The sequence below is a fragment of the Tiliqua scincoides genome, chromosome 2 (genome assembly GCF_035046505.1).
Source record: "Tiliqua scincoides isolate rTilSci1 chromosome 2, rTilSci1.hap2, whole genome shotgun sequence".
Lineage (NCBI taxonomy): Eukaryota > Metazoa > Chordata > Lepidosauria > Squamata > Scincidae > Tiliqua > Tiliqua scincoides.
The window spans coordinates 135,978,335-135,994,907 of record NC_089822.1 but is presented as its reverse complement, the minus strand read 5'-3'; the positions used below and the strand labels follow the sequence as shown (position 1 = coordinate 135,994,907).

Genomic DNA, 16,573 nt, shown 5'->3' with positions numbered 1-16,573 from the left:
AGAGGCTGCATACATCCACCCACAGCCTCTGCGAGCTTCAGAATGGCCATTTCGGCCCTAAATAATGCCTTTTTAAAAACTTTTTTGCCTTTAGTAGGCATTCTGAGGCCCGGAGAAGTCCCTGGAGGAAGCCTGGAGGGATTCCTTAGGCCTCAGAATGCCTTATAATGGCAAAAAAAATATCACTTCTGGTTTCCTGAGGAAACCGCAAGTCATACTTTTTGGCCCAAACAGCCATTCTGAAGCCCTCAAAGGCAGCAGGCAGAGGTGCACACGCTCTGTTGGCCACAGAAAAGCCTCCAGACCTGACTGAAGCATAGCTCCCCTTGCCCCTTTCGCTTGCCCCTAGAGGGGGCACAGGGGGTCTTGCAGATTTTTAACATGTACATCTAGAAATAAAGTGTGAATACCACAAATAGGTACCTGAAAAACATGTGCATCATACAGGTACGCTAGTTAGAGACTCAGAATTGTCTGCTGTTTCCTTGAGTGTTGATTCAGGGACAAACCCCAGATCTGTTGTTCTGTAACATGTGAAACAGCCCTAAATGTTTGGTGATTGTTTACACATCAACACTGAAGGGAAAGACTGGAATTTGTCATGCAAGGCTCTCAACAAATAACATCAACTCAGTATTTTCCCAATGTTCAAATGAAAAAGCCAAGGAACCAGACTGTTTTGATCATGAAACTAAAATCAGTGCTTACACCACTGCATTTTAGTTTCATACTACATTCCTATTTCAAAGAAAAGCAAACTCGTTCTGTAGTGCCATACCATTCAGCAATGCTCCTGTGTGTTCGGGAAACTGAGGTCTCTATGTCAATTGGGTGATAACGTAACCCCCGAAGTTCCAGAGTTTCATCCAGTGCTCCAACAACATACAGTGCATCATGACGTTCTAAGGAGGAAAATTAAATGTTATGTACAAATTTTTCAAAATGGACCTGGTAAATGGCAGGAAAACAGAAGTTTAAATAAGTTAGGCCCCTTAATTTTAAACATACAGGTGTGTGCCACTTAAGGAAAGGGATATGTTATCCAATTCCCATTGTTCACTTAAATTGTTAAGTGAACATTCAGCCCAATCTAGTGCCTTTGTTGTGTATACAGACACTCCCTATCAGACACTAGCTGGCTGCACAGGCTACTAGAGATAGATTGCCTCTTCTATGCATAAAGAGCCTCTTTGTTCTGTAAACAGACACTCTGCTGCAGGCTATGGGAGAACTGACTGCCTCATTAATAGCCTCATAATTGTGTTTTGACCACCATCATGTGGTCCAACATTAAGCAGAAGGTAATTAAGTGGCACACCCTGTAATTTCTTGTAATTAACCCTCTACTATGAGTGGTTCCCAAACTTACTGTGGTCACAATTCTTTTGTGGTCACCTCTTCTTCCAGGCTCTGTCAGGTACCACTGTCTTGGATCTCACACAATCCAAAATGGCGATGCCTGAGAGAGTCAAGAAGAGACCACTGATATTTTCTGTGGTGCACCTGCAACTTCACTGTGGCACCCTCAGGAGCCATGGCGCACAATTTGGAAAGCACTGCACTATTACTATAGCAATTTTACTCTAAATTCCAATGGATCTGAAAGCACTGAAAGAATTGAATTGCTATTCCATAACATTGAGATTACTCCTGCAGGTCACTCCTGAACCTAAAAATAGATGCATGCATATTTTATTAGTTCAAAGCAAAGCTAGCTGCAAACTATTTGGAGGTTTAGCCCCAAGTAAACTGCACATTGCCATCACTACCAGAAGTTATGAATCCTTTTCCACAGAGAAGAAGAGACACATTTTGTCCTACCTCCACTGGCTGCTGTCAGCTCAGTTCGGCGTACAAAACCAAGGTACCCCGTTCGTGCCCAAAGAGTCTGGGCAGCATCACCAAAGCTCAGGCGGGTGTTGAAATGGTCTGCTTGGAGGGTTTCATTATCATATATAGTGTAGTAACCACTGGCAGTGTGGGGGCTGTTCACCCAGATCTGTGAAAGTGAAAATTCAGGACTTAGAAAATTGCTTTGTAAATCTGTCTTATCAAACAAAGCCTGAAATTTATTATTAAACGTAGCTTTAAAATTCTATACTGCTTTTCAGTTAAAAAAAAAACACACACACACCCCAAAGTGGTTAACAATATAAAACAAACAATATTAATACATAATGCAACTACAACAGCTTACTAGCAAAAATCAGAACTAAGGAGCCGCTCTCCACCAACTTGTTAAAACGACAAAAGATACAAACAGAATAAGCAGTTTTTCAATGTCTGACTATGAATTCAATGGAACAGAGCAGCTCCATCCTTCTGGGAGAGGGAATTCCAGAAATATAAGAACAGAACAGACACACTGTACACTAACACAGTCTCAAGTAAAAGAGAGGAACTATATAGTACACAATTGCCTGTAAGTCTGATGCATCTTTGAATCCCAACTTGTCAATAACAAAAATCAAAATCAAGTGCAGTATTTGGCATGCACCATCATTCAGAGGACAAGCAGTTTTTGAAAAAATGGATTTAAAGTTTGATTTAAGATTCCAAAGGTATCTCCATGTAAATTCAGTGTGCTGAGCAACATATGGGCAAATCTGCAAACCTTTTCTAACTTCCCCAAATGTGAAGTTAACAGCCAGACACATCAGGAATGGATCTTTTAAAGCAAATGAGCATTGTGCAAGATAGCAGGGCCCATGAGATGGGGATAAAGGGGGTAATTTGTACCCACGCTCAGGGTCAAAAAGGGAGCCCAGAAATTTCTTGGGATCTTATACTTTCCTTTCTCACCTGGACTTGCTGCCCATGTGGGATGCTGAGTGCATGGCTGCTGCTGCTACTGAAAGCCACATGTGCTGGGCCAAGGGATGCTTACATGACCATCCTTAACCCAGTGTCAAATCTGGGAGGAAACTGGACTGCTACAAGAGCCCCTTGCCATATAGATCTACTTGCCATGAAGGAGTATAGAGGAGCTCAGGGACACAGCTGCAGGGCTATAGCTGCTGCAAAAGTAATTTTTGCTGCAAACAGACACTTTCCATTCTAGTGCAAGCCTAAATACAAGGATGCTAATTTTCTGCAATAATTTTCTATATTTGAAAGCTTTTAGAGAGATTTAGGAGTGAATTTGGTTTTCCATATTACTGCATCTAGCTGCTAACACTGCCCGGTAGACCTAGGCTCCGAAGACTTTTTCAGCTGCCACCACCCTCCCCCTGCCCTCTCCCCACCCCTGTTCTGCCCATCCTTGTCACCACCTTCTCCTGCACTGTTTTCATCCTCCCCCTTTGGGAAGAGGCCCAAAAGAAACTTTGTACCCCCTGATAAAATTCCTCTCAAAGGCCCTGCAAGATAGACCCAAGCCAGACCCATACATATGAAACATGAGCCATAACAGTATATACCTCTCCAAGATGAGAATCCCCAACAGGTCCTTTGGTCTCAGGATTAACAATGATCACTTTGACCCCAGGCAATATCTAAGGAATTTGAAAAAAGTGAAAAAGGGACTTGAGGAGTATAAACTAATTCTTGAGTAGATTACTCAAGTTTTATAAGCCTGCTGTTTCATCTTTTGAATAGGATGCAGTTCTAATGTTGGCAAATACAATTCAAGCTACAGGATATTACAAAGAAGCATTTCCTACTTTGAAACCTGGGCTAGATTCAGTAAATTCTCTCAAAAGTGCACTCATTTCTGATTAGCTTTGTGTGTTTGTAAAACTGAAAACAAAAGAAAACATCTTAAGCTATATTCTTCATTTGGATAACAACTATTGTACTTTTCTGATATCAGCTATTTATGAGGGAAAGAGAAAAATTCAGAAACAGTACTTTAAACAGGATAATGCTGTTGCAAGGGCCAGGCCACAGATTACATTATCAGCAAACCCCTTTCCACTCAATGGGGAGCTGTCTGATGTATCCCTAATATATCCCTGTGCAATGTATATGTTTTCAAACATGTTGGTTATCATCCCATAGAGGAGTTTACTTAACAATTCTCTGTCCAGTGCCGTAGAGAATCAGTAGAAACCAAAGCTTTTAAGTGCACTAGTAATACACTGTATTATACACAGGAATGCCACTATTAAGGTGAAATTGGAACACAGCACTGGTGGACCAAAAGGGCAAATGCCCCGAACACCAACCCTCCAGAGGCGCCACCCTGAGCCTCGCCCCCACACCAGAGGAGAAGCGCCCAGGAGCACTGCGGAGAGGCAACTTGCTGCCTCTCCGTCAGTGCCGAATGAGCCGCCCCCTCCCCTCCTCCTTTATAGGAGGATAGGAAACAGACGCCCTAGAGAGGCACTGATGCTCTAGGGCGTCCATCTCCTAACCTCCTATAAAGAGGGAGTGGCCCAGTTGGCACCGAGGCGATGCCTCCCACGAGCGCTCCTGGGCACACCTGCTCCGCCTCTGAGGGTGTCCCTCAGAGGCAGAGGGGAAGTGGTGCACGCCTCCTCTGATTTTGGAGGAGAAGCATGCCACTTTCTGGGCTCAAGCGGAGCCTCCCATGCCACTTGTAAGCGGTGCGGAGGACTCATTTGCAGCAGTCTGGAGTTGCTGGAAGCCCGCCTGCCTGGGGCACCTCTTCCAGCAGCCCCAGACCACTCCAGAGGAGACCTCCATGCTGCTTTTAAGCGGCAGGGAATGCTCTGCTGGGGTGCCCCTCCTCTGCGGGCGTCTCTCAGAGGCAGAGGAGAAGTGGCGCCCGCCCCCTCCGATTTCGGAGGAGACACGTGCCGCTTCCCAGGCCCCCACAGAGCCTTCCACGCCTCCACTAGAGTTGTTTGGGACCGCTGGAAGCAGCCCCAGACCGCTGCAATGGAGACCTCCACTTGTAAGCGGTGCAGAAGGCTCCATGGGGGCCTCGGCTGCCTCCTCTGTTCCCCCTTGTTTTCAAAGGGGGAATGGAGGAGGTGCTGCATGGAAGTAACTGCGGTGACGATGACGTCACCGCAATTACTTCTGGGTCAGCAGCGGGGTGCAGAGAAGAGGGTGTGGAGGGCAAAAACGGGGGGTGAGGGGTGGAAAACAGGGGTTGTCCCGGGCTCGGGGACCCCCAGGAACGCCACTGGAACATAGTGTTTTTCTATTCTACACCCTGAATGTTCTGCCAGTCCTAAAACAAACTATCAATTCAATGTGCCTCAAATTTGACATTATACATCTATGTCAGTGTCCGTCATCCCTCCAAAGTGCAAATCTATTGAGAAAGAGAGACGAAGATGTTTAAAAATAGCTAAAGCTGAGTGCTCATAAAAGGTTTATAAAAAGCACTTAAAAAACCCAAATATAGCTGTTTTCCATAGCCCATAAAGTGTGTTCAAAAATTAATGTTTGTTTAGGGGTACACACTTGTATTATTTTGAACAAAATCTGACAACTACACTTTAAATAAATTAGCCTTTAAAGTTCTGTTGTTTTCAGTGGCTGATTGTAATGGCATAATTCTACTGTGCCTGAATCTTGGGGAGCTGAGGGTTCAGGGAAGGGCTATCTGCCTCAGTACTCATGGCTGTCTTTTGCTGGAATGAGCAGACTGACTTAAATTTTCTTTTGTTGATAAAGACCAACAGCATTTACCAAATCTTCTTAAAATTTGATGCAGATTAAGTTGAGATCTACCACCTCCCCAAATTTGGTCCATATCTCTTGAGAAATTACTTCGACACGGCACTTTCAAGCCTAACTGGTAAAGCAAGTGAAGGCATGTTCTAGCCTCAACTGTCAGTCAAAGGCTCCTCGGAGGTTGTGCCCCTTGCCTGCCAGCTGAACACCATGGAAAGAGCAATGGAGATATCAGCCTGGATCCTATCACTCTCCCCAAGTGATTGGGGGAGCTTCCTCAGCTGGAATTTCTGTCTGCATATATCCCCCCACCCTAGTGGATTTGTGTGCGTTTCAGGGTGTAAATACGTATGCTCCACTTTATCTCCCTAATGGGCATCCAAAGCAGCTGAATGCTGAGCTGAAAGACTAGGGCAAAGCATGTGCATGGAGACTAACTGGTAAAACTGGTGCAACAAATGAAACTGTGCAAAGTGTTGACTGCTTACATGGTGCTGAATTCAAGGCGACCACCTTAATTTCTAATTTCCCATGCTTCTGGAGTGCAAAGTAAAATTGTAAGTACCTTAATCCTTGCTGATCTTAAACCAAAGAGTTTTTTAAATTATCCTTAAGGCTTAAACCCTTATATATACATGGCTGGGTAAAACCACCACAAGATTAATTAGTCTGATCTCTGCAGTACAAAAGAGCTGCTGTGGGCTTCAGTTTTTGCAGTACTCTGATGCACCTAATATAGAACACAAGCCTCCCCAAGGAATCAATTTTTCTCTTGAAACCTGTTGGACCAAATAAGTGCACCTCAGAGGTGGGATCTCCTATTACTTCTGCACTGATGTCTTCCCTCCTCCTTCCCCACATCATGCAGTCAGAATTCATTTAACTGCCCCCATTTCCCAAGCACGCAAGAAAACATTTCTCAAGGACACAAAGTTGCCTAATTGTGTGCCAGATAGCTTCAAACAGATGTGACATTACCTTGCCTGACTCAGAGAGCAGCAGGCTCTGGGGAGCACCTCTTTCAACTAGCCGCACTCTGGAGAAAGACACACACAAGTAGGAAAAAGATAAGGAATAAGCAATTGTTTATATTGTTATAGCACTCATAAGAGAAACAGTCATAAAAAGCACAATCTTCACAACTTTCTAAAATGTGCTGGAATACAAAGAAAATAATGTTCCTTTTCTGGTTGAATTATTGTTATCATAGAGCACTTTTTAATATACATAAAAACACAACAATTCAGTACCCCAAAAGTCACCTGCACAATACTCCCCAGTGGTGCATGCAATGAATGACATAAGAAAAACAAAAACAGGAACTCCCATGGATTCTGTAAAGGTAGAAAAGGTTTACCATTTTATTCTTTGTAGCACTGGACAGTTATTGTAATTATTGGGGAGGGGGAGATCTAGTGAATCTTTGGCTCAAGGGGGTAAATGCCAAAAAGAGCATAAACTGTCTATAAATCAATGTTCCATCCTCCCTTTCCCCATGCTCCCTCAATAGATAGTATAGTGCCCCTGACGAAGAGCCTTTTCTTGAAATATACTCAGCCCATAAAGAGCAGTAAATTTAAGATGTAAGAAGGCAAATGTTAACATATTGATTTGAGGCACATTCAGCAAGTGAAGCAAGTCTGTGTAAATGACTGAATTTGCATAATCTATTTTGACACAATTGGTCACAAAAAAAACAAAGATCAGTAAGAATAAGAGTAAGAATACCTGTCATGTCTTAAGGATTTCAGATCCACGTACACTGTGGTGGGATCAGGCCCTGAGGTTCCCTAAAACAATAACAGATGTTTTTTATTTTGTAAATCTCCAGTTTCCAATGGGACAAGCATAATTAGAAGTACTTCAAAACCCTGAGGGAGTACAATTCAAATTTACTTTTCACATTTTTATACCACCCTTTCCCTAAGAAGCTCAGGAGTTCCTCCCATCCATTTGTCCTCAAAACAACCCTGTGAGGTAGGTTAGTCTGGGAGATAGTGACTGGCCCAAGGGCACCCACGAAGCTTCATGGCTGAGCGGGGATTTGAACCTGACTCTTTCAGGTCTAAGTCCAACTCCCAAACCACTACACTATGGATGGACAAATGTCCTGCAGCTCAAAGTGCATGGCTCCCACAAGCAAAGGAGTGTTAAGCAGCAATGAAAAACTGCTTGCATGTGTGCTATCCTGGGAGAAATTTCATCACTTTTCCTAGTCCAATGGGGGGGGCAAACAAGGGAGACAGTGGCCCCTTCTAATTCACATTTTTGTGTAGAAGTGGCACGTGCTATTTTAAAACAGAAGCAACACACTGAATTCTATACCCATTTCTAGTCAAACTTACTGCCATCTATTCAATTGACAGGCACCTTTTCCATGCTCCTCTGAGTAAAGTGATTTCCTGAATGCTGCTGCTACATAAATAGTTATAAGTATTATAAGTTATAAGTATTCAAAGAAGTCAGCTGTACTTGCAAGTTCAGAATAGGCTGTTAACACATCTATAGTGTAGGGATCCTGAATTCCAAATAAGGAATGCAACCAGGTTCCACTGTTACCTGTAAACAGATAGCTACATTGACTCTTGACCCAAAGGTGGTGCTGACTGCACGAGATGAGAGGCCAATGTCCTTGAAGAGCTTGGAGAAAGACTGGGTAAGAGCAACACGCGGACGCTCTTCTGCCACCACCACACAGGTCCGGACTCCTGACAGGTTAATGCCTCTTGCCTACCAATACATAAAAGGTCAAAAGAGCTGAAAACACAGGTGACTCCTACACAACCAGGTGGAGAGAATATTGATCAGCCCTTCTATTGAGCACCAGTGGGACTATTCTGTATGCGAAGTCCACCTAGGGAATCATCAACATAATATCCCTCATTTACTCCTCTGACAATGTCCATGTGTCAATACAAGAAAAATATTCCAACAGCACTCTTCCTGTATCATCCGTACCTGAAAGTCCAAAGTTTCCCCAGTCCTTTATGATGGATGGAAAAATGGGAAGGATCAAAGGACATGAACTGCATTCAAAAAGGCAGATCAGAATGTACAATCAGGATTGTTGGGTAATCATTAAAACAACATGCATGGTTGGCAAGATACTAATCTGGTCACATTAATGCAATAAATTAAAAAAAATTCTAACAATGAGCCTTGGTGACTCAACCTTCCTATCTGACCATTGACAAAACTCCAGTTGACATCAAAGAACACAGGTCAACCCTCTACCTAAGCCTAATGTTCACAATATACACCATAATGCTGATAAGGAAATTAGCAGCTGATCTGGATTTTCCAATCTCTTCCCAACACAAATTAGTAGTTTTGTTCAGTGAATCAAATGGATATCAATCTTGAGCTAGACTGTCCTGGCAGTGTCCATGATTTTTTAGCAGCAGAGCACTGCACTCCACTTCCAAAATCAAGGGTGCTTCTTATGATTTCTGAGATCATGTGTCTAACATTCCCTTTCAACTGTCCCAAGCGGGTTACAGATATAGTGGGTCAGAGATACCGATATAGCATGGAAAAATCAAATGAGAGAAAAAACAGAAGTTCCAAGCTGAACATCAAGTTTTTGAATCTGGAAAACAAAATCGCCTTATTTATTTATTTCTGCCCCGCCTTTCTCCCCAAAGGAACATTTTATTTTAATGGCTATTTTAAAGATATAGTACTCTGAAAATCATTGTGTCTTCTCTGATAAAAATGAGGAAAAAGAATTTGAGGGGGAAAGAATATCAAACATAGATGTTTGGTGTAATGCCTGTAAACAGGAGTTTGGAAACAACTGCAATTTGCACATATTTATATTAAACCTGAGCTACGTAAGTAGTATATGAGAATAGCCAAGCTCTTATGCAGCACCCTCATTCATTTCAGGGGTATCTCTCAGTGGATTGTGCTGTTTCCTTAGCTGAATTTTGAAGCTGTGCTATTTAAAGGTACATGTCAGTCAAATTTTAACAAGTTCATTTGCAAATCAAACAAAAAGATCCTGTACTCTATTCTGACATCCCAAACAAAAATGTTTTAAAAAAACTTTTTTTAGCTCCAAGCGTACAAAATAAGCATGAGCTTCTTACCTTCAGTACATCAACTTGATTCCCAAGTCCTTTTGTACACATGTCCATGACTGAGTAGGAACAGAAAGTGTCCCGTATTTTATACTGGCTGACAGTGGACAGCCACAGGAAAAGGTTGGATTCCAACTCCATAGGAGGAATTAAGATGGACTGGTGACCAGAATATACACTGTTGGAAAGATCACAAGACTTTAACTCTTGAACCTAGATGGGCATCATTAACATTGCACAGATGAAGGATGCGATTCACAGATTTACTCTGCTGACAGCTGCCCACTGAGCCACCCACCCTGCACACCCACCCCTGACATCTGTCCAACCCAGACATTTGTGTTGATCCTGAACACAGCCAGCTGAACATCAGAGAGCCCAGTAACTGTGCAACAAACACTGACAGTATCTCATTCTTGGTGGGGAGCTGTGACTGCTTCACCTAGTAACTGCTGATGTTTTTGCATTGGCTGGCTTTTATCATATTTTTGAAATCACCTTGAGTCCCTAAAGGAAGGCAGCAGAATAATTTTTGAACAAATAAAAATAAATTGCTGTAGCAGTACAAGCTGTTGCCTAGCACATGTGAATATGTTGTTTATTCCCACTACATGGCTCCACAGATCATTTAGGGTCAAGCGGAATCAGATCCCAGTTATCGCCAGGATTTTCTGCAGTTGAGCTGCTTGTGCTGGCTTGCAAGACTTTGAATTCTAAGGTCCAGTAAGCTGTGGCACAGGAGCTAGGTGAGGGCAATAAAAATAAATACATAAGCATGTACTTAGGTCTACTCTGAGCAGGAGTAGAGTCCTACTTGTGAGTAAGAGCCCAAGGCAGAGGCACTTGGAAAATAAATAAAACAGAGGAGGATAAAGAGGAAAGCAAGCTTTTCTACTTTGTTTAAATTTACCTGATCGGAGGTGGCAGAGTGACCAGGGTGACAGATCACTGAGCTAATAGCCACACTGCTAAAGCTTAGCAACACACAAATTGGTAAAAGCTGCTTGACTTTATTAAAGAGCAATATTGTGAGTCTGATTGAAGCTGGGGCTTGGGCCTCAAAGTATGTGTTTACACTTTGGAATGTAGCTTAGATAAAGGTACCAGGCAGCTGCTGGAGAGATGAGCCTCACGCCTTGGCAAATGTTAAGACACATACTGATTTATGCCTGTACCCACCAGGAAAACTCTGCAACTTTTATGTTTTTAGAGCAAAAGGCACATATAGGCAGTATTGAGACAAAGTAGACTTATCCCAAGCTGTAACCCACATATAGGAGACATAGTAGTCACTAGAAGCAGGTCATAGGAAACTAAAAAGCTGCTTGGTTTTAGTAAAACTTTTAAGTCTCTTAATAAAAGACCAAAAAGCCTTAGCTTTGCAGAGAGCCTCTCAATGTTTCTCAATGTTTATACTAGCACATAGGAAAGGAATGCAGATAAGATAAGTGTGCGGTAGATCCAGCTTCAGTTCTGTCTGCAAATGATGTTATTCTAAACCTGTCAAAACAATCTGTATTATCTGTTTGAATTATGACACAGTGGATAAATGGTACTATAGCGCACCCTGCTGGCTTTTGAAAACGTCATAATTTAATATGTTTTAGTGCAGGGGTGTCAAACATAAGGCCCCGGGGGCTGGGTGTGGCCCGCGGAAGCTTTTTATTCAGCCCTCAGGCTTTCGGCTGAGCAGTGCTGAAGTGTTACTACTGAAAGGGCTGCCCACATGAAAATTGGCATTCCCATATCTTGAAATATGATCAAGATTTGTGTATTTTCTCTTCTGTCATTTGCAGTTAATGAGTTCTTAAGTGAGAAAAAGTGCTTATTTTTGGTTATGACCTATTTAATGACATCACTTCCTGCCCAATGACATCACTTCCGGCTCTCAGCAGACATCATGAATACTATTTGGCCCTCAGTATGAAACAAGTTTGACACCCCTGTTTTAGTGCTTAATTCCACCTTTTATGTAAAACTGCAACCAGGTCATCATTGGGGAGCAATTGTGTAATCCTATTTGTCTAGACCAGGGGTGCCCAAACCCCGGCCCGGGGGCCACATGCGGCCCGCGAGGCTTCTCAACGCGGCCCTCAGGGAGCCCCCAGTCTCCAATGAGCCTCTGGCCCTCTGGAGATTTGTTGGTGCCTGCACTGGCCCAATGCAACTGCTTTCAACGTGAGGGCGACTGTTAGACCTCTCGCGTGAGCTGTGGGATGAGGGCTCCCTCCACTGCTTGCTGTTTCACATCTGTGATGCAGCAGAGGCAGCAAAGGAAAGGCCAGCCTTGCTTTGTGCAAGGCCTTTTATAGGCCTTGAGCTATTGAAAGACCTTCATTCATTCATATAAGTTCATCTTTAATATATTCATTTATGTAAACTTATACAAATTTATTCAAATTTTAAATGTAAATTAATTGTTCTCCCCCCCCCCCCGCCGGCACAGTGTCAGAGAGATGATGTGGCCCTCCTGCCAAAAACTTTGGACACCCCTGGTCTAGACCAATTGTGTAATCCTATTTGTCTAGACCAGGGGTGTCTAAAGTTGTTGGCAGGAGGGCCACATTGTCTCTCTGACACTGTCAGGGGCCGTGGAAGAAAATAATTAATTTACATTTTAAATTTGAATAAATTTACATAAGTTTAAATAAATGAATAAATTAAAGATAAACTTATATGAATGAATGAATGGTCTTGCAATAGCTCAAGGCCTATAAAAAGCCTTGCACAAAGCAAGGCTGGCCTTTCCTTTGCTGCCACTACTGCATTACAGATGTGAAACAACAAGCAGTGGAGGGAGCCCTCATCCCACAGCTCATGTAAGAGGTCAAACAGTCGCCCTCACACTGAGTGCGGTTGCGTCGGGCCAGTATGGGCTCCAGCAAATCTCCGGAGGGCCAGAGGCTCATTGAAGACTGGGGGCTCCCTGAGGGCCGCACTGAGAGGCCTCGAGGGCCACAAGTGGCCCCAAGGCCGGGGTTTGGGCACCCCTTGTCTAGACCTTATCCGTGGTCACCCCTTGCCCTATTGTCTCGTGTCTGTCTACAATGGGGAGACAATCGTCCTGTAGTTCACTGGACTGCATGGAGAGGATAAAAAGGAAAGCAAGCTTTTCTACTTTGTTTAAATTTACCTTATACTTAACCCAAGTTAAACTTAATCTAAGTTAGAACATAATTTAAAGGTTCAGTAAATTGGGACACAGGATCTAGGTGAAAGCAATAAACAAACAAACAAACAAACAATAGATATATAAATGTGCACACTTAATAAAAGCAGGAAGGCATAATTTAGACAGGGAGCTAGAGCACAAGTCTAAAAGGTCCAGTCTGAGTTGACCAGAGTTTACCTGTGAGTAGGAGCCCAAACTAAACAGAAGAAGAGGGTAATAGAGGGAGAAAGCACACTTAGTGTCTCTATTTTATAAATAGGACTAAACAGGATTTAAACCTGTTTAAGTTTAAAGTTCTGCCAAGTCCAAAAACTCTTAAACCAGTTCAGTTTAAATTGAAATAAAAACCAGCTTGAGGTTAAAAAACAGTCCAACCGAAGAGAGCTGAATTAGGAGGGCAAGAATCTAGGACTGGCCAGGGCAATTTAGCATAATCATTGACCTTTAGGAGTTGATAAGAGCCCCATTAGGCAAATCCAAGTACCCATTCAGGAGCCTGCAGACTTGATTAAGCCCATCAGCAGTCTCTGCAGTTCCCAAGGCTCCGCCTATCGTCTTCCTGATCTTTGGAGATCTCACCTGGAAAGACCAGCCCCTTTTCAATCAGCAAGGAGGGAGGGAGGAGGAACTAGCTAAGAGTATAAAGCTAGGCCTCTGGGAACCCAGTGTTCAGGAACCAAGTGCCGGAGTAAGGGAAAGAGAGTTATGCAAGGAGCTCCAGGGACTTGGGGAACGCGTCTGCTCCCTTGAAGCCTTGGTGGACGACTTGGAGAAGCAGAGGCAGGCAGAGAAGGACCATGGGGAGACTTCCGGGAACGATCAGACTTTGTCCCACCCTCAAGCGTGCACTGGGTTCCCAGAGGCCACGCGCACGTCGTGCAGAGAGGTTCACAAGGTAGCAGGTCCTAGCTTTATACTCTTAGCTAGTTCCTCCTCCCTCCCTCCTTGCTGACTATAACAATATCTCCCTGAACATGATTCTTTTTCCCTCTGGTAATATACAGCAGCTAGGATAAAACAAGCAGAACACTGTAATGGTGTGTAGATTTAGTGTAAGCAAAATTCTCTGATCTTAATAGCTAAACATAAAAGGCAAATACTAGACAAGTGAAGAAATCAGTGGTTATTCTTTGGAAGTCAATGAGTTAGGGTCACAGGTTTAAAGGCACTGGATTCACTTCATTTGAATAGATACTATCTCAGCTGTAGCAACCAGGCCTTTCTTCAGTATATCAAAACAACGTTTTTGGTTTATACCAACCAACAAAGGATCTGATCTGTGCCAGTGTACTAGATTGCTAATCACATCCCAGTTCCTACCTGCAAAGGCACCAAAGTGCAAAGCCAAGTCCACAGTAGGGATCCAGGCAGATGGCAATCTGCCGTGAGGAATATAGTTCACACTGGAGCTTTATGGCCCTACAGAGTGCACTGACTGATGCATGGGACATCTAGAAAGAAAGAGACATGTACTGAATCCCAGGAGAACAATGATAAGAACTTGGTCAACACAACCAAAAGCCCATGCAAGTCATATCACAGGAGTAAGTGATATTGACGCTTAAAGAACTAGCCTAGCTGCTTCACTGGTTCAGGACAATAGTCCAGAATCAATTATTATTAGTCACTTATGCTGCCTTTTTTGCACAACAGTATCCAGAACCCCATGCTTCTACCATATGCACACTCATGTTTTATATGAGGTCTACTATTATAGGAGATGTACTATTTTCATTATACAGGGAGTCCCCATTATATATTTCCCTGCACATAAGTTCTTAACCTCTTTAGGAACTATATGTAAAAATTCCCTCACTTATCTCCTTTACTACTGTAAACATCCCCACATCTCTTCTTTCTTTTCTGAGGTCTTAAAAGCAACATCTCATTTAGATTTTGCTGTTATTGGGCCTGCACCCTCTTCTTTCTCCTTTCCCCAACCTCTGAGCTAATAAAGGGACATCATTATTTACCAGTATTATAATATTATGAAGTTTGGCTTTGCTGTTGTCATTAACGGTAACAACAGGGGAGTGACTCCCAACACTTGTCTGCTTTCCTTGTCTCTCTCCCTCAGTATCCACTTCCTCTAATGTCAACTGCTGGCCATTAGTAGAGGTGGAAGCACTGAACAGCAAGAAGAATTTGGGAAGGGCTTACCCCTCTCCCTCAGTGCTCAGGGCTACAACCGCCTGCTCCAATGGCCAGTGGAGGGAATCTTGAGAGCCTAGTATTCCCTCTGCAGCCATCAAAGGAAGTGGTAGCGGTGCTGGATGCTAAGGGAGAAAGGTAAAGCAGGGGGCTTACCAGCACCACTACTACTTATTCTAATGGTCATGGAGGGAATATTGTGCTCCTAGCTTTCTCTCTACTGGCTATTAGAGGAGGTGGCAGTACTGGATGCTGAGGGCATTATGCACCAGTGCACTGCCCATGCTGTCTTGTACACAAACTAGAAACCTTATAGTCCTGTCTGACACCATAGCAACAGGCACACAGTAAAGACACTTTGCCCTCTGGGTATTCCACTATAGTAGGTTTACATTTAAGAACTAAAAATAAAATTCATCTGGGACTTGGCCTATTAAAAAAGAGGCATCAAACATATTTCCTAATAAAGTGCTACTGTACCTTTACTCCTGTAAGCATCCCTGTTGTGGAAACACTAAAATCCAGATATGCCAACATTTCTGGGGTTGGTGGTTTGTAGACCTGAGGTAGCCGTTTCCTGGGCAAGTCATCTGGAGAAGGCCAAAAGAGAGATGGTTAATTCTATATGTGGGATTAAAATGGGATTTTCTGGGCAGTAAAGGAGGCAGGAGTTTCTAGAAATGCAACAGAACAGCCCTCTGCCAGAGAGAGGAACTAAGTGATTTTCTTGCTTCAAAACACAACAGACTCTTGATTACAGTCTTCTGTGGAAAGCGGAAAGCCCATATCTGTATGGGGCTGAACTTGCACAGCTTTGAATGCAACCAGGATGGGCCCATGAGGACGCACACTGCTACTGGCATGACAGAGAAGCAATGTGATGATTCTGAGCTTAACCTGATATTCATGACCTAGTCAATTTTAAGATATTTGTTAGCCATGTAAGATTTCACTCTGAAATCTTTGGGGCTGCAGTTGTGTTTTTAAAGCGTCCGTAAAACTCATTTGTGTCAATTGCTCTCATTTATTACCAGGCACAGGTTTTTATTATGAAGGGGAAAGTAAGCTGTTGGGGACTTTTGAACTGTCTGTTCTCTTTGAACAGCAATAATTTGTTTTAGCAAGAAATTCTTCTTCTACATGATTACAAGCTAGCAAGTAAGCCTAAGTAGGGATTTTCTAACTGCCTGGAAGAACTTGGGTGTGAGACAGACAGGATGGAAAGCTCTGTCACCTGTGTCAATGATGGTTGGCCAGGTTTTCACATCAACAGCATTTGCTGCCTCTCTGGATCTCAGTAGCCTCATCAAGATCTGGCTTGTAAGAATACAGGCAGCCTTGCTGACCTAAAACATATCCAAGGGTGACTGCAGTTAGCATGTGAACAAGACAGAATGAAAAACATACAACAATATTGACTAATGAAATTCAGAATTCAAGAACTTGGCCCGCAGCTCACACAAGAGGTCGAAATATCACCCTCACGCTGAGAGCAGTCACATCAGGCCAGCACACGCTCCAGCAAGTCTCTGGAGGGACAGAGGCTCATTGGAGACTGAGGGCTCCCCGTGGGCCAGAT

General features: G+C 43.3%; 1 protein-coding gene across 2 annotated transcripts in view; it reads right to left on the bottom strand.

Annotated features, from left to right (window-relative positions):
- The window catches only part of DIP2B (disco interacting protein 2 homolog B), a 207,698-nt gene that overhangs the window by 5,226 nt on the left and 185,899 nt on the right, over nt 1-16,573 (bottom strand). For both annotated transcript variants that reach the window (XM_066613823.1, XM_066613824.1), the window contains exons 28-37: nt 16,229-16,340; nt 15,475-15,584; nt 14,164-14,294; nt 9,681-9,849; nt 8,149-8,319; nt 7,318-7,379; nt 6,568-6,625; nt 3,420-3,494; nt 1,822-1,999; nt 779-902 (exon numbers count right to left, since the gene is read on the bottom strand). In XM_066613823.1, the coding sequence (XP_066469920.1) occupies nt 779-902; nt 1,822-1,999; nt 3,420-3,494; nt 6,568-6,625; nt 7,318-7,379; nt 8,149-8,319; nt 9,681-9,849; nt 14,164-14,294; nt 15,475-15,584; nt 16,229-16,340 (1,190 nt within the window). The remainder of the gene's footprint in view (nt 1-778; nt 903-1,821; nt 2,000-3,419; nt 3,495-6,567; nt 6,626-7,317; nt 7,380-8,148; nt 8,320-9,680; nt 9,850-14,163; nt 14,295-15,474; nt 15,585-16,228; nt 16,341-16,573) is intronic.